Source organism: Serinus canaria, chromosome 1A (genome assembly GCF_022539315.1).
Source record: "Serinus canaria isolate serCan28SL12 chromosome 1A, serCan2020, whole genome shotgun sequence".
NCBI lineage: Eukaryota > Metazoa > Chordata > Aves > Passeriformes > Fringillidae > Serinus > Serinus canaria.
The window spans coordinates 48886889-48904741 of record NC_066314.1 but is presented as its reverse complement, the minus strand read 5'-3'; the positions used below and the strand labels follow the sequence as shown (position 1 = coordinate 48904741).

At 43.9% G+C, this 17853-nt stretch overlaps 1 protein-coding gene across 1 annotated transcript in view; it reads left to right on the top strand.

The window, feature by feature from the left end:
• The window catches only part of CACNA1I (calcium voltage-gated channel subunit alpha1 I), a 149438-nt gene that overhangs the window by 63025 nt on the left and 68560 nt on the right, over positions 1 to 17853 (top strand). Inside the window, exons 2-3 of the mRNA XM_050969913.1 lie at positions 2786 to 2897; positions 3884 to 4017. Of these exons, the coding sequence (XP_050825870.1) occupies positions 2786 to 2897; positions 3884 to 4017 (246 nt within the window). The remainder of the gene's footprint in view (positions 1 to 2785; positions 2898 to 3883; positions 4018 to 17853) is intronic.

Here is a 17853-nt window from a genome sequence, read left to right as displayed (position 1 = left end):
AGGAAGATGAGATGAGGTTGCACAGCTGCCCTAAGTTTCAGGCTTTTTGGGAGAGCTTGCCATGTCTTGTTAGGTCTTGTGCTTCAGGGTCTCACCAGAAGCTGACAGCACCCTGCCATGGTCTGCATGGCCTTGTGGGGGACTCTGCAAGGAAACTTGGAAGCGTGCTGCCCTGGCATTGCTGCTGCCAAGGCACATGCAGAGAAGTGTAGATCTGTGTTAGATCAAAACTCCTGACTTTCCTGAGTTGGGCTGTAGTCAGAGTAATACTCTCTGCCTCCAACTCTCTTGTGTCATGCTTTCTGGAGAAAAAAAAAAAAAAAAGACAACTGGCTTTTAAAGCAATTTCTGCTTTTCATTTGTCATGCATTAATTTAATCCAGGAATGTTTGAGGCCCTGGTTTTGTTCACATATCTCCTGACCTCCTTATGCCCAGGGAGAAGGACTTTTTCAACCATTGGCTCAGACTGCTCTGAAACTGTTTGGCCCCTTGAAGAATGTCATTAAGCACTGACCTTTCTATCAGGGCTTCCCTGGTGCTGCCTTTCCAGTGACTGTCAAAGCACCTGCAAAAATGGAAAAGCTGAGAGAGCTGGGGCTGCTCAGGCTGGAGAAGAGATGGTTTAGGCAGATCTTATCCATGGGTATTGATACCAGATAGGAGGAGTAAAGGACACAGACTTCTCACTGATGTCCAGTGACAGGCCAAGAGGTAATGGTCACAGCCTGAAAAGTGGCATATGTCCTATTTTAACTTAAGAAAACACTTTCTGTGTAAATAATCAAATGCTGGAGCAGGTTGCCCAGAGAGGTTCTGGTGCCTGTATACCTGAAGATATTCATGCCCCAAGTGAATGCAACCCTGAGCAATCTGCTGTAGTTGATGCTACTTTGAGCAGGGAAGGTGGACAAGATGACCTCCAGAGGCCCTCCCAAAATCAGCCATTCTGTGATTCTGTAAGGGAATGGTGACACCAAACAGATTTTGAAGAGTCCAGAAAAAGAACTGCAGTCTTATCTAAAAAGCCTGTGTGAGCTAATGGAAACCTCTCAAACTGCTTTCCTGGGCTTCAGATCTATCATTAAAGAAATGTGCAAGAAAGAGGGAGGTGGGAAGTTGAAGTTGTGTTGCATAGACCCTGAGTGAAAATACTTGGTGCCCTTTTGGTGCATTCCTCTCAGAAAAGAGCCTGGTTTTGAAGCCTACTTTGAGGGTGGTCTTCATGCGCATTACTTTGTAGGGCACATGGGATTAACTTTGTGAGGGATAGTGATAACACATTCTTGAAATCACATTAGACCATAATTGGAACAGTAGAACTAGTGCCCTGCTCTTGTCTGATTTTGCAGCTGAAGGTAGCTCACCACAAACCAGGTGGGGGAGAAGAGAGAGAATTAATAATCTTCTAGATCAGATTGTGCAGTTTAGTCATAAATCACTGTCAGAGAATGAGCATGGAAGAGTTACTCAGAACAAACCACAGAAGCTGAATGTCTTTCAGAAGTGATCAGAGATACAGGCTGCCCTTTTAGATTCAGTACTGAAAGGACTGAAAATGGATGCACTCTGTGGGTTGTATTTCAGGTAGATAATTTTTTGCTTCTTCTATTAAAAAAAGATAAAATTGTCTGACAGTGGAGACTGGGCAGATATGTTGTTGTGAGGTGTGTAAAGTGCCCAAGAACGTTTCTGCCAGAGACTGGAGGTCTATTTAGTCTACATCACTGCTTTGCAATGAGAACACTGGAAAGTAGTGCACAAATGTACCACTTTTGGAGCTGAAATACTGTAAATGAGCTCTTGGATAAGTGTGTATCAGGCTTTAAAACTCCTTCAGGAGGAGAGGGATGGTGAGAGGGAGCAGCTAGAGCGTGTAGAGTACAAAGGTCACACAAATACCCCATTTTTATCTACGTCTTTAATACATAAATGAAGTGGCACTTGACAAAATTATAAGACAACAAATTAATAATAAATAGGAGGGAACAGTTTTTAATGTAAAGTATAATTAGCCAATGTAGCTCCGGGCTGCTAACTATTATCAAAGCAGATATTTTAGCAAGATTATCAACAAAGGATTCAAATGAATAAGCAAAGCATCTGCGGGGACACCAGTGTAGCTGAGGAAACAATTATAAGGACTATCAATCCTCATGCTTTAGGGCATAAACAGATCAGCAGCTGGGGTCAGAAACACACGTTCTCCTTATAGTTAGTGAGTAACTTGGGCACATTGTGGAGTTGCATACAGCGTGGGTCACTGCTGGAAACATAGTGACAGGATCAGTGGCACTTCTTGACCCCCAAGTTTCTCTGAGAGGTGACAACAGATAGTTCCAGCCTTCCCAGAAGGGCAATAATCATGTAGAGATCAGTCTGCCCATTTTGATTTAGATCCCTTGATCTTGTAGGTCTGCGATACGTTTAGGCATAGTCCACCTTGGAAAGTCTCTTCCATCTATTTGGAATATTCAGCAAACCAATGAGGGAAGGGACTGCAAAGCAACAGGAGAGGAGCAAGCATGTGTTTGACTAAGGCAATAATTTGACTTGTGTAAGTACTTTAGGCCTTTTGTGCTACCTCTGCTTTCCCTTTTACAAAGGAGTTTTGGCATAATCAAGGAATGGAGTAGTGATGAATTGGGTGCAGAGAATGTGGGAATGTAATAAATCAGCCTACCAGCACTTCTTTCCCTTAATCTTCCTACATTTTTACTCAAGCCTAGAGCAAGCTTATCTCAGCCATGATGCTTTTGCAGAAGTTTTCCTTGACTCTCTTCCACCTGGTTCGAGTGTGTCAGCATGATGGTGATTTTGCTAAACTGTGTTACCCTGGGAATGTACCAGCCATGTGAGGATATGGACTGCCTTTCTGACAGGTGTAAAATCTTGCAGGTAAGCAGATTTCCTTCTTGTTGTGATGCTGCTTCAGTCCAAGTCACACATTTTCATGCATGCTTTCCTTCAGCGTGTGGGCGATGCCCTCCCGGAGAGGCTGGCAAGGCTGTCCCTGGCAGTGAGCTGTCCTGCTGTAAAAGGCAAGAGCTTGCTCTGAGCAGGGGAATGGGACAAGAAAGAGAATGAATGAACTTTGCTGGTGACTGTGCAATAATGAACACTTGCTAATATTCCTGAACCTGCACGTAAGCAGGGGTTTCCTGACACAGACATCCACAAGACACGTAGGTCAGGGTTAGGCCAGGGAGAAATAACTTCTGGCAGGAGGGAACAGCAGCTCCCAATGCATTTGGTAGTCTGGTGATGTGCAAGCCTATCACTGATTCAACAGATACTGTGGAATTCACGATGCCCAAAGGGAGAGGATATAAAGAGAATGCTTAGAAGGGCCATGAGTACAACCAGACTGTAAGACACCAGCTGTGCTTGATGTTTCCCCAAAGAGAAGGTGACAGCAAAGGCTGTCATCCACAGTGGCTAAGGCCTTCAGGTATCTGAAGCTTCTCTCTGAGATGGGTGTGTGCTGTCCAAGCTGTGTGGGAAGCTGCACTATGTCCTCAGCTGAGCCATCTGCAGCAATGTGATGAGGAGACCCTCCTGGGGGGATCTTGGAAAAACAGTGTTTTCCTGGCCAGGTTTAGATCTGCTGGTGCTGAACCAACACCACTTTTCAAGTACTCTATGTAAGGACTCTTTGAGTCTGCATCAGTTACTTCACTTGTGGGTAAAAAAGCTATAAAAGCCCTCACTGAACTGGAGCAGTAAAAAACTGTGATGCCAGGGCTACATGGAAGAAACTTTTCCAGCCCTGCCTTGATCTCATTTTCAGGAGTACTGAAATTAGTATTTTTCTCACATTCTGTGTTTGAAAGTCCAAGGCTGAGAATACTTGTCAAATATGCTCTTGGGTTTCTGTTTGGCAGGTGTTTGATGATTTCATCTTCATCTTCTTTGCCATGGAAATGGTCTTGAAGATGGTGGCCCTGGGGATCTTTGGCAAGAAGTGTTACCTTGGAGACACCTGGAACCGCCTGGATTTCTTCATTGTCATGGCTGGGTAGGTTGACAGTTTCTGGGTTGGTTTATTCTGGGTTTACTAGAATGGAACAGAAGTGATGTAACTGAGGAGAAAGTTTCCACTCTGGTGCTACTCCAGTGCAGCAGCCTTGCCGGATTTGGGCATGCTGGGGTTAGCAGCCAATGGAAGAAGGAGCAGACAAGGTAGCTCAGCTCCTCAGCTGATGTGCAGCCATCTGTCTAGCACAACTGCAGCAGAGAGTGCTCATTTGTACCAGCTGAAGAGCTTGCCCAGAGACATGCCTGGGTTTTTGTGTTCTTAAAATGTCTAGGTAGAAGAGGTGTAACCTTCACCAGAACCAAACTAAAGCTAGCATTTCAGTTTCCTGCAGCAGTGTTTCAAGGGTAGGAAAGTAGATTTTTTTTTATTCAGGGCTTTTTGTTTTTGTATTGCACCAGCATTACCCACAGTACTATTGGGATAAGTTGACATTTGAGGGTTTTTTTACAACAAAGTTGCTATGGTGAAGCTTTGATTTTCCCCTCTGCATGTATCAAGTGGAAAGGCTACCAAAATTTGCCTGCTAAATCACAGCAAAATGTCCATTTCTGATACCAGTGGGATGTGCTTTTTTCCCCCGGAATTCTAATTTTCAATTAGAATGCCTTGTGGGATAAAAACAAAAAATCAGAGATAAATACGATATATTGCTCTTCTCACAGAAAAAAAAAAAAAATAACATCTTTTCAGATGGAAGCCCTCAAATTTAATCTTCTTTAGTCAGGAACTACCAGCTCCACTGTTGCCTGGAAGTGCATCTATACTGACTGAGCTAGCAGTGAGTTTGAGCTCACTTAGCAGTTTTCCCCCTGGTGTGGAGCAGCACTGTCTTTATATTTGCTTTTGACAGAGTTCCTCTACAGCAAGACTTGAAAGTCATTCCCTCTGGAGGAGCAGATAATTGTTTGCTTCTGGGAGGAGCAGAGATTTTCAAACTCGGTGCAGCTGTAAAAATTTGAAGGCTGATTCTCAGACAGGTTGTGCACGAAAGAGGACAGGCAGATGAAAGCTGTAGGGTTTTCTAAATTAGCACAATATGTGTGAGATGGGAAGACCTTTCTTGTAGCTGATTCTGCTGTGGTTAACATCTGATGTAAAACGACCCGACATGAGAAGTGCCAGTTAAAGCCCCTGAGACTTGGTGCTGAGGAAAGCCAGACCGTTGTATCTTCTAGCCTGAGCTCCTGGTGGGTAAATTGCTGGAGACCGGATGGATGCAGGGAAAGCAAAGACCCTAGCACAGCAGCCTGTGAGGAAGGAAAAGCTGGGTAGGTTTGAAAAGGGGGCCTTGGAGTCCATGGTGCTGCTCCGTGAGGGTGAGGAGCTGCAGTGTGCCGGGAGAAAGACTCTGCTCCAGGCGGGCACAGGAAAACCAGCATGAGGTGAAAAGGTGTGGGAACTGGGGGTCTTGCTCTGCCTGGGGTCCCTGCAAGCATGGTATGTGAGTGGTGCTGTCTGAAGAGAGGGTGGGGCAATACTAAATGAAAGAGAGAGAGCTCAAATACTTGTGAGGAAAACAAGTGAATTCCACACTACCTAGGCAAGAAGGGAGCAAACTCCCTTACACATTTCCTTCTGTCACCATTGCTGGCAGGAATTTGAGGAGAGACAGAGTCTTTTGTGCATCTGATAGCAGTACCAGGAAAAAAAACTTATATCTGAACTTCTTTTAATGCCAAGGAGACTTTGAATCAACCCCTTAGATATGAAATAATCTGTGTGGAGGATTTTTTTATTTCAGGTCCAAAACTGAAAGAAATTTGTTTCCTGATTTCTATTCAATTGTCCTCATGAGGTGTCAAAATGAAATGATAGTAATCTCATTAGAATATCTGATCTCAAAGGGCTTCTGCCAAAGAAAGATTTTTCCATTTAGTTATATAGAACTAATGACTATATAATGTATTTCGAGTTATAAAAGCTTGTGGTTGTTAATTCATTATTCTTTGAAATTCATTAAAATTTTTTGCACTGTTTAAATCAAATCCAAGGCTTTAACTTGTTCTTGCATACTGTAGGCCTTTGCTTAACCTCAAATGTAAGCCCCAGCCTTTATCCTTATTGATTCCACACCTGGATCATGGCTCCTGAAGCCATGTTGTCCAGATGCTGCCTTAGCATTGACTTAGGGAGGACACCTAGCATTAGGTCTTACACATTTTCTCCGTGCCAGGGAGCTAGATCCTGATGAGAGGCTAATCAGTTTTCTCTAAGAGCCTTCTCCTTTTCATCATCCTGGATTCTTGCTTTCTCTAAGGGAGGTCATAAACTTGGCTCCCAGGGAAACACCCCTGATGTTGGGGAGCAATGCCCAGCCTGGAGTCCATGCAGCTTCTCTCAGCCTCAAGAATATGGACTGTACTTCCCAACCCCTTCTCCTCCCTTCTCCCTTTCCAAATAAACATCAGCAAGGCAGCAAAGGTTGCAAAGAACAGACTGTAGCATGGAAAAGTGAGGTGCAGGCAGGGCTCATTCTGTGGGGCATTCCTGGGCAGCTGAGATGTCTTCACCTGTTTTGCTGCACAGCAGCACGTTTTATCAAAGAGCATAATGAGTGCTTGCTGCTATGGCCCCAGAAGGTGTTTTGGTTACATAAACCATGTATTCAGGCAATAATTTGTAGTTATTTCCTCACTTTCTTGGAAAGCCAGAAGCTATAGTTTTAGTTAGCTGAATTCCCTCGTGTGCCCTTGCCCTGCTTGCCCCTGCAACCCAGCAGCTCAAGGAGGAAGACTCCATTGTCACTAAAAATGTTCAGTTTCCATGGCAATAGGAGCTGACATCACCAGAATTTTCTCCCCTCTCAAACACTCCCTCCCCTAACCACCTTCAAAATGTTTTTTTTGTTTGTTCTGAAAGGGTTAGGAAAAACCCCAAAACAACAGTTATAAGTTAATGTTCTCCCTCAATGCTCCCCTCAGACCTCCAAAAATCATATGAAGCAATTTGGTTTGAAGAGTGCCAATGCCCCTTGTGTGCACAAACAACCAGGGCTGCAGATTCAGCTTGTTGATGCTCCCATTCCCAAGTGCTTGCTGGTGACAGGAGGTTGCAGGCTCCCAGACGTTTCAAGCAGACTGTGCTCGTCACCACCAGCTGTCCTGGTGGGAGTCCCTCTTCCCTTCCCTGCGTGATTAGGTCCTGTCTGGCGTCATTTGTTTCCCACAGTGATGGGTGTGTTTGAGAGCTTGAACTGAGGCAGCTCCAGAGGGCAGCTACCTCAAGTGAGAGCCTATGGTGGTTTGAAAGTTGAGATAATGAGAAAGCTGATCAGATTGGAAATGTCAGCCAGAGTCTGTATGTGTGTGAATTTAAGGGAAGAGTCACTTGTTTCTGGGCTCATACTCATCAAGCCAGGCAGCTCTCTAGCAGTGCAAGAGTGAACAATTGCCCCTGCTCACTCTATTCTGTGAAACAGTTGCATTCACGTGTGGCCAGAGATGATGCCACTGTCCCTCTAGGAAAGGAGATACCATCCCTCTATACATCTGACCTGAGGGTCTCCCTGACCTTGGGGGCATGAATTCCACATAGGGAGAGGTTGTTCTGCCTCTCATGATCCAAGTGCTGTAATTAACCATCTGTGGTGGGAATTCTGTCTGTCCTTGCCCTCTTCTGTGGCATCCCTGAGACATGGTAGGGAAATTAAGGGGCAAAGAACTTCGCTGTGGGGGGCAGGGGTGGTCAGTGTTTGATTGTGATTGCATATGTGTCCCCAAAAATATGCCCAAAATCTTTCTCTAACTTCTTGTTGCTTGAATTCCATTGACTGAGGAGAGGATCTGTCTTTCACAGAATGCTGTCTTTACTTCCATCCATTATCACAGTAGAGTGTGCCATGCAGATCTCAAACTGTGGTCAAATTACACCTGTCCTTATTCTCATTCTTTGGTATGAGAAATGGCATTTTGGATATTTTGGTATTTTGAGATATTCTTGTGGTGTTCTTAAACAGCATTTAAAAGTGGTGCATTTCAGAATATAAGGCAGAGCATTCTGTCAGTGCTTCGGTCTGTTTCAGTGCCACTGGTTGTAATATTGTCTTACTGTTCCTGCCTGAAATTTCCCATTTCCTATAGCCAAGTATTGCAGTAGCCTGTCCATTCAATCACAGCACCTCACAATCAATTCATTCAGATGCTTTCTTCATGGTCTCCAAGATTGATTGGTTGGGTTTTTTTTCCTGTCTCCTCTTCTGAAGAGAGAAAACCCCTTCCTATTAGTAGGAACAGTAAACTTTGTTCACAGATGTACGTTGGTTCCATTTTTTGCAAACTGGAATACATATTATTTGCATTTCCAAAGCAGTTCATGCTGTTCTATCCCTGACTTGTCATCTTCATTTTTTTTCTGTTCTCCCAAAAATACACCTCAACTGCAAAATCCATCAGTGACTTTTTTAGTTTTCTGTCAGGTTGTGATAAATAAATAAAGAACAGAGTGGCAAGAATTGTGCATTACAGAAGTACATCTGCTCACAAATGAATCCCCATTTAGTGTTGCATGTGAGGTTTATTACTTAGATGGTTTTTCTCCAGCTAATGTATGTCATGATGATTACATATCATTCCAGCCATATCAACCTAATTACTTGTGTGAACCAGACTTGTAATCTCATAAGAGATTATAACACATTAGTTTGATGATGTCTATTTTCCCTTACACTTGTATTGGGTATGGTTAATTTTGTTATCCACTTTTAATCCATAATCTATCCAAGATGCATATTGACAATTTCATCACTGTTCTGTCACCAGCATCAGTCCTGTCACTGAGATCACTGTGTACTGGCACAACATCAGAATTCCTTTGACCCTTGGATGCTTTCCCAGTTTTCTGAGTCTAATCAAAAATTATCAGTACTGGTCCAGATCTTTGCTGGCCGTCTCTTTTAAAACTCTTGCATACAAATTGTCCAGACTTGCTTATCTTAGAAAATCCCTATTTAGACACAGCCTGAAATACTTGATCACAGCTGGAGCTGAAATTAGCTCATTATGATCAATGGTGCACTTACATCATCTGACCTTCCCCAGAGGACTTTTAATTTTAACTGATGTTTTCTGCCTTTTTTATGCTGTTAGTGACAATTCTGTTTTCTTGTTTTAAAACTTACACCATTTTATGTGCTCTTTCAGTTCTCTTACAAATTTTCTAGGAGTCCATCTCCTAATTTATATTCATGAGTATCACCTTTCCCTTTCCTGCTATTATGTTGCTGCTTTTGCTTCCACTCATGTTGTACTATCTTCTTAGCCTGTTCACCTTTCTTGTCCCTCCTGAAGCTTCTAGGATACCTGATAAATATTCCTAAACACCACTTGACTGTACTCCACAGCTCATGAATTGAAGTCTGACTAGTTTGACACTTTTAAAAGACATGTAGATGTGACTAGTGCTTAAGGACAGGGTTTGGTGGCAGACTTGGCTAGGTTGAATTGGACTCAATGATCTTAAAGGCATTCTCCAATCTAAATGATTTTATGATTCTGTGGCTGTTTCTGTGTGTTTTCAGATTCATATGGCCTCTCAAATCCACGAGATATACCTGGTGCTGTTGGTGACCTTACATGTCTTGGACATAACATGTGCAATCAAGTTCTATTTTTTTTTTTTTTTAAGAACTTGATAGAAAATCTGTCTTCCATTCTTGAACGCAATTGTCTGTGATTTCCAAGGCTGGGAACTTCCAAGGAGATTTAGGTACCTCCAATGCATTGCCCAAATTTAATTCTTAGAGGTGAATTGGGAGAGTGCTTTTATCAAGACAGCTAGTTAGCCTGTATTCTGGTGTGATATGGACATACCCAATCACATCCACAGGATCATTGGAAAGGGCCTTGTAGGGTCTCCATTACAATCTTGTTCAAAGGAGAGTCAACAGCAAACTCAAGTTAGAGTTGTCCAGTCAAGTCTTGAAGACCCCCATGGATGGAGATGGCACCATCGCTCACCATCCCAGCCTCACTGCAGATGTATCTCTGTAACTAGTCTGAACCTCCCTTTCCTCTTTGTATTTTTATTTGTTGTGTCTTGTTCTCCTGCCATGTGGAACTGTAAAGATTCTGGCTTAAATCTCACTGCCTTGTAGGTACCAAGGAACTGCTCTTAGGCCCCACCAAACTCCTCTCCTTACAGGTCAAATGCTCCAAGCCTGGGCACCTTGGTGAGCCTCCACTGAACTTGCTTCAATTTACCAACACCTCCTTTTATTGGAGGGCCAAAAGTGAATGTGATGCTCTAGATGTGGTCTGCTGAGTGCAAAGTAAGGGGCATAATCCTTCCCTCATCTCCCTGCTGCAATCTGACTGGTGCAGCTTGGTGTGTCATTGTCCTTCCCTGGTGGACCTGTCTCCCAGGACGGGCAGCTCCTCTGCAGCAGCACCACTGTCCATCAGTCCAGCCCAAATGCAGGACCTTGCACTCATCTGTTGAATTTCATGAGGCTCCTGTCAGTCCATTTCTCTAGGCAGAAGGAATTCTCTATATGGCAGAAAATTAATCCAGAAGTATTTTGTCACTGACTCTGTACTAGAAAATGCCATTTCTGCAGAGTGTGTTACTCCCCCTCTCTTTCTGTCCACTTGAGCCTCCCGACTAGGTTAAAATCCTTGATTTTATTATTCCTTTCATGCAGATTTTCCCACCAGGCTTTCCCAATGCCATTTAGGCATTCTGCTTATAAGATGAACAATTCTTATTCTCTTTATTACTCAGGCCCCTGGCACTGGTCTATAGGCAACACTATTTTTCTCCTCTTTACATCTTTTAGTGCCTTGATTAGTTTTGTTCTTGACATGTAGGTTCTGTAAGAATTAACTCTTTTCCTAGTTTTATCACTTTCCCCTTTGGTCTTTTATTTAATCTTCTGACTGGTCTTTCAGTTCTCTAAAACCTAATTTTTCTTCTAATTAAATGCTGGTTAATATTTCTGCACAGGATTAGCCCAGTTCTCTGCCAGTCTCATGCTCTAGGTGGCTGGCCAAGCCAGCACTTTGTCACCAGATTCCTCCATCATCTTTTTGCCTGTTGGCCAGAATGTGCCATAATGAGTTCAGTTGAATATTTCTTGTCCAATTTCTTCAGAAAGGTTCATAAATCCAAGCCTATAATATGTGGTGTATCTTTCGTGATAAGAAAAACAATTGGTTTCAAAACACATCATCATGGGTAAATACTGTCATTAAAGTCTGAATGCCTTCCTAAATTTGATTTTTAATTTCACCTACAGTATGGCAGCACAGCTCTCCTGGAGCTCCATTTCTTTTCCAAAGCACCTTTGACCTGCTGAGTAGTCATGCAACCTTTGGGGAGAGGGTCTTGGACAGCTGAAATATCTTTTCAGGCAAGCCTGGCAGCCCCTTAAACTGAGCAGAACACTTCATCTCACTTGGTGTCCCTTTTGGCTAGTTGCTTCTTCAGGAGTGCTTTATGCAGCTTCCACACTGGGAGTCTGGAAAGTATTTCTATTAACTGAGGTACGTTTTCTTTCTGATAGTTCTCTACTGTCCTTGAGTTCTGTTCCCCATAATTCCCTAGATATGGCATTCTTTCCAAAAACCTGGAGGGATGATGCCTCCCAAATTCATCCATCCAAACTCTTTTCAGACGTGCAGCATCACTGCGAACATCAACTTTCTCCTTACATAGAAAGCACTTATGGCCCCAATTTCATCCCTCTATATTTCAGCCTGGGAAAGGGAACTGGCAGCTCTCTGAAGGATGTGAGATACCAACCCCCCATTCTCAAATGCCCACCTGTTTCCAGGAAACAAATCCATCACTGCATGGTGCCCTTCCACACTGGGAAGATGCCTCTTAACCCGAAAGACACCAACTGGCCTTAACCTAACAAGATGGGGAAGTGTTGCCAATCTTCTGCTTTTTCTTTGCTTTTAATTAACTGCAGTCCTTCAGGGACCTGGCCAGAATTTGCATAGTTATGACTTTAAAATCTCAGATCATTAAATACTTATTAGCAGCAGGGTAAACAGCAGAATGCTCAGAAAATCCTGGCTGAGCTAATGTTCGATGCCAAATAGAAATCTCTATAAAATTATGGCAAGTCAAAGAAAACTGTAATAAATATAGCAATTAGGTGTTTCAAGTAGTGATCAGAAAAAGATGGAAACCAGCAAGCAGCAGACTAAATAGCATCTTAACCAAAGGTAGAAATAGCAGCAGCACAGCCCTCCCCTCAAACATGCACTCGCTTTTCCCTCCTTAATGATACTAATTATTTCATTTGCTTTCTCCCAGTAAAGCTATCCCTAGATGTGCAACATATTGAAATGAAAGCAGTCATCAAAACGAAATGAATCACACCAGAGAAGAATCAAAACAGGGAGGCAGCACTACCCTGCCTGCATAACGGGTAGTTCTCAATTATTGCCTCTGATTTTTTGCCTTCCTGAAAGCTAATTCCCTACCATGTGAATGTTAGGTTTCTTTAAAAAAAACAAAACACAAAGTCCCCAAAAAGGTAAAACCAGCAGGCTTATAGGACCAAAATGCAGGCATTCTTTTTTATTTTCCTTTTTTTCCCCCCTAAGCAGTGAAGCACAGAGCTCAGCCTGTGTTCTGACTCTTGGTTTTCAGAAGTGAGGCCCCATTGCTCGCATTCAGTCATCTGAGCTTGGCGAGTCCTTCTGGCTTTCTTATCACAGTGTGAAAACCTGCTTATGTCTTTTCGTATCATGTCTCTGAAACTATTAAGAAACTCTGACATTTTCTCTTAGTACACAGTTTGGAGAGAAATCTGAGTGTTCCAGGGTGTGAAATAATCACATTCCAGGCAGCAAGGGACCAGTCTCACAGGCTCTGGAAGCTTTCAGAGGCTTTTGCTTGCACAGCAATATTAAAGAAAAAAGTAAAAAAATATTTTGTACTGGAGGGGGGAGAGTTGCAGGTTATTTTTTTAAGAATACAAAGCATCACAGCTCAGGAGCTGACTGTGTAATTAGTAATTGATCTATAACTCCCTGAGGAAATGTCTTTTTGCTAACAGAATTATAGACTCTTTATTATTATTATATTTTATAAATGAGGAAAGAAGAGTGTAATTTTTGCATTTCTTGTTTTACTAGCAAGGCTTTTTTTTTTTTACTTCTGTGCTTCAGTTTTCATGTCAGCAGAGAGTTGTCTTTTTGCAGCATAATGAGCTCTAAATTTAAAAGAGATAAGCAGGACTTAGCTTAGTACACTGTGGTTTGCAGAGCAATTTGGAGGCCTACTGTGTTATTCCACTTTTTCTGTGGTAGATGTTGAAAGGATTTTGGATCATCTGTTTAGGGTGCATGTTGAAGCCTGGCCCCAGAGGCACCAAACCAAACTGTGCAAAATGGGTGCAAATGCACAAGTTGTTTTTCAGGTATCTATATAGATATATGTTGCAGTGTGAAGCAATATCCTGTCCCTGTTCCTCCCTCAGGTGTGCCAACTTCTTCCTTCCCCTCCCCCTTGCCCCCTTCCTAAGTGCTGTCCATCAAGCTCCACATTCCAGTAAGGGTGTCGTGTGATTGGCAGAAGTTCAAAAGATGCTTCTCAGACCTGGGGTCATTGGCCTATTTGTCATTGTCCCCTGAGACCCTCCCCCTCCCACCTGGTTGGTGGCTTACCTATCCTTTCCCTCCCCCCTCCCTGTGGGCTTAAAAGACAGTGAGACCACGCGGTTGGTGTTCTGTTGGGTGCTGTTACCAAGATTCAGGGCTCTGTGAATAAAACTCTGGGTTTAACCCTCTGGCAGAACCCTATCCTTTTCCTCTTCACCATCACCTGAACCCTTTCCACCAGAGGTAAACGGAGTTTCTACCATGCCTGGACTCATTCCAAGTGCCTAACTGCAACTTCCAGCCAGCCAAGGGTGTCTCTGAGGTGAAATACCACAGCTGCCGCCTTTGGTCCAGCAGCAAGGGCCCGACGAGCCCAGGCATGTTCCACCCAGTAATATTGGGATTTTATTCCAATAGATATACCAATCTATCCCAAAAGAGCTGATAGGAGGGTTGGTGCTGGCATCTGCCTGGCTGCCCTGCACCACGATGTCCATACAGCAAAAGATCAGGTCCAGATAATGAAAGAGTCTTAAACTTTTGCCACAGCCTGCTGGACCTTTGGGGAAAATAAGGATGTGGTTCCAGCTACAGAGCAAAATGGTGGGGGCATGGGGCAGAAATCTTAAAAAAATCTGGTCCTGGCTGGAAGCCCTGCTGGTGTGGCAAGCAGCACGTGTGCATCTGCTGGTTTGTGTGCATCCTGTGGCTGCAGACTCTGAGTGGAAGCAGCAGCCCTTCGCTCTTGCCCAGTGTCTGGCCAGGTCTCATCAAAATCTCCTGGCCCTGCTTCCAATGTGTCCAGCTGGATTTACAGGAGATTGGATTCATCTTCCAGCTCTCTTTGGGTACAAGCTCAGGCATGTCCAGCCTTAGCAAGGGATGTCAGGAAGAACCTTGGATGCCCCATGTGCTCCATGCTCTAGACCTTTATCTGGGTGCTCTTTCTCCTGCCTATCTGTGTACTCTTCCTCCTGCTCAGTGCTGTTACTCCAGTGCTGGTGGTCCCAGTAAGTGGATTTTGCTGCCTGCCTTCCCTTTGCACAGCACAGATTCAGCTGATGGAGTCTCTGGGGTAGCCTGGCCACCCCTGTTCTCCCTGCTTCCTGCCAATGGCTACACCTCTGGCCACAGAGGACCAGGGCTGTGTGGATCTAGTGATGCATGTGCCTTTTTTTACTTTCCTTCCCCTAGAGGGGGTCAGTAATGTAAGAGGGGAGATATGGGACCACTGGAGTTCATTGTCCAGTACAAATTCCAGCTTTGCTCCTTCTTTGTATTGTAGCCACAGTCTTTGAAGCCAGAGCAGAGGCAGTGAGACCACCTTCTTGTCCTGATATGTATGACTGAAGTAGAAGAATTTAGGGGTAAATCAGTCTCCCACAAACTTCAGGTGGAAGACTTGAGCTCATGCATCAGGGGCTAGACATTTTGTAGAGCTGTCAGCTCCAACCTTTGGCACAGATATCTGAATAAAATTTCAGTCAGGGAAAAGTGATGGTCTATTGTTTTTCCTATGGACTCCTATGTTCTAGATTTTTAAAGTCCTAGAAATTCCAGTTTGCAAAATGTGATAGCCAGATCAAGGAGCCAAGGACAGAAAGAGAAATTCCTGTACATAGAAGACATTGATTAAATCCCATCTAGCCATGATAGATATACACAGCAGTCTTTGAGCCCTCACACAGCTGAGAAGCTGAAGGAATTCAGAGCAGAGATCAATCAAAGTCTTCTGATCTGGTCATATCAGGTGCTCATAGATGTAGGCATCAAATGGAAGTCCACAGGCAGAAAAAGCTTCATTTCCCACAGAGACCCATAGTGAGTCTAAAATTATAGCTAGAAAGTCACAGCCATGAAGTTTGTGTCTTCAGTGCCAAACCTAAATTTATTTGACAAAAAATATGAATTGATTAGTCTGCAGTTAATTAGATTTCAATTGAAAACTTCTATCAGAGAAGGGGAATTAGACAGCTTTTGAATTTGACAAAAACATATTGGCTTTGTGTCATAAGAAAAATACTGGCTCGGTATTTTTCATGAATGTTTTCAGAATAGGTTTTAAATGCCATTTTTTGGCTGCTAATTTTCAGCAAATAGAAGTTCAGAAGCCAAGACTAGGAAAGTTAGTAAGTATTTAATAAAGGTATAAGGAGATGTAAATATGAAGAGGTAAATGGTAATGTTTGAACTGCTTTACTAATGGATTTCACTGAATGTAACTGCTAGGTAGCAGCTAGCCAGGCATTGCATAAGTGTATTATCTCAGGTCACACGTGCAGCAAATAAGTCTGAATTTTCTGGATTCCTTACATGGCTTTAGTATTGTCATTATGTCTATTTTAGAGAGCCTCAGCTTTACTCTCCCTCCTGCTGCTCAGTCTGCTCTCCTGTGCCTGGCACAGAGCCATGCTGGCCGTGCACTTTTGCTCTTGGAGCACGAGTGCTGCCCCTGCCGAGTGCCAGGGCAGATCCAAGGCCCCTCTGGAGCTCACAGGTGCCCAGGCCCAAAGAAGAGCCAGGCTGGAGCTGGTGAAGCCGTTCTGGTGCTGTCGAGGCCCTGCGAGCTCTGAAGGTTTCCGTGCCCCCGTGTCCCCTTGCACTCGCTGTCTGCTCCAGCGCCGTGACACGGGACAGGGGACACAAGACCAGCCACATTCTGGACAGGGTCAGCGTGCTAACAAATTGCTCACTTGTTCCCTGCAGTTCCTCTGTTTAACTCCAGGTCCTCTGTGTGCTCACCTGAGCAGAGTTACCTAAATGGGAAAATACGAAGGAAAGTCAAGGGGCAAATGGAAAAAGTGGAAATGAAGAAGAAAGATTGAAATGAGAGGTGGAAATGTTGCAGGCAGGCGTGTGTCAGAGGGATGTAAGGAGGCAGGGAGCAGGTAGGATGCCTTGAGAGGGGGGAGGGAGGCAGAACTCAGGTGGAGAGGTGTTCTCTGCCAGGCATTCCCCTGCTTCTGCAGGATGAACCCATGCATGCAGGCAGTGCCCCTGTCCCTTTTCCCCACCCTGACAATGTTCCCAACATGTATCAGTCTTGAGCTGTTTGGTGTGAGGACACTGCCTGTGCCAATCCCCTCTCCTTCCAAAAAAGTTTCACGTGAAAGGTTTTGAAAAAGGAAACCTCTGGCAAGGGAAGAAGAATTACTGTAAACATTTAATTATCATGACAGCTCGGCACTCAAATTCCATCAGATGACAAGTTTCTCTTATTTAGCATAGTTTAAGCTTCTGAACCTGTCCTTCTACTCACCCATTCACACAAGAGGCCACAAAATAATTTAGTGATGCCAGAAATGAGCTGCTGTTCCCCTCAGAAGAGATGCATATCCCTGCTCCCTCATGATAAAGGGGAAGGACTCAAACCCAAAACATTTTTTCTTTTTCTTTTTCTTTTTCTTTTTCTTTTTCTTTTTTTTTTTCTTTTTCTTTTTCTTTTTCTTTTTCTTTTTCTTTTTCTTTTTCTTTTTCTTTTTCTTTTCTTTTCTTTCTTTTCTTTTTCTTTTTCTTTTTCTTTTTCTTTCTTCCCCTTCCCACACCCTAGACTTTGTCTGACTGCCCCCAAACCTTAAAGAAGAAGAATTTATGGTGTTTACTAACAAGACGTGCCTTAAGCAGCCAAAAAAGAGAGGAGAACAAGATGAAGGGTAGTCAGGTCATGGGGGGTGCCCTCGCTGATGGCACCGAGCTGCTACAAAGCAAGGACAAGGAGCCTGGAGTTCAACCACTTTGTACTGGCTGTAACCTTACCTTGGTTTACAGACACCCAGCAAACACAGGCTTCTGCAGGTTGCTGATGTGATAAAGATCCAAAACCCAGCTGTCCAAGAGTCCAAACAAGCACAGTACACCTGACCCACCACCACAAGGTCTCTAGACACAGGAAATGTGAACCTCCTGAGATAAAGCTGCTGGCAGCTTCTGACTGATCACTACTTGCAATGAGTCCTTTTGTGTCAGCCTGCTGCCACCCCCATGTATGGCATTGGGAGATAGTCCAAACCTAGAGGGGGTTGAGTGTCCAGGGTTTCCAGGCTGTGGGAAGCAGGGCTGGCTGGAGAATGATAATAACTACAAGAGCTGGGCTAGCAACCCCTGAAATGCTGCAGGTGCCTGGAGACTCCAGCAGAGTCACTCAGCGATCCTATTTCATTAGAGAATGGAGGCAACACTTGGATTTTATCAGTTTTACCCACGCAGAAGATGGGTGGGTTTTTGGTAATCAATGGAGTTTCACTGCACCTTGGTCACCTGCATC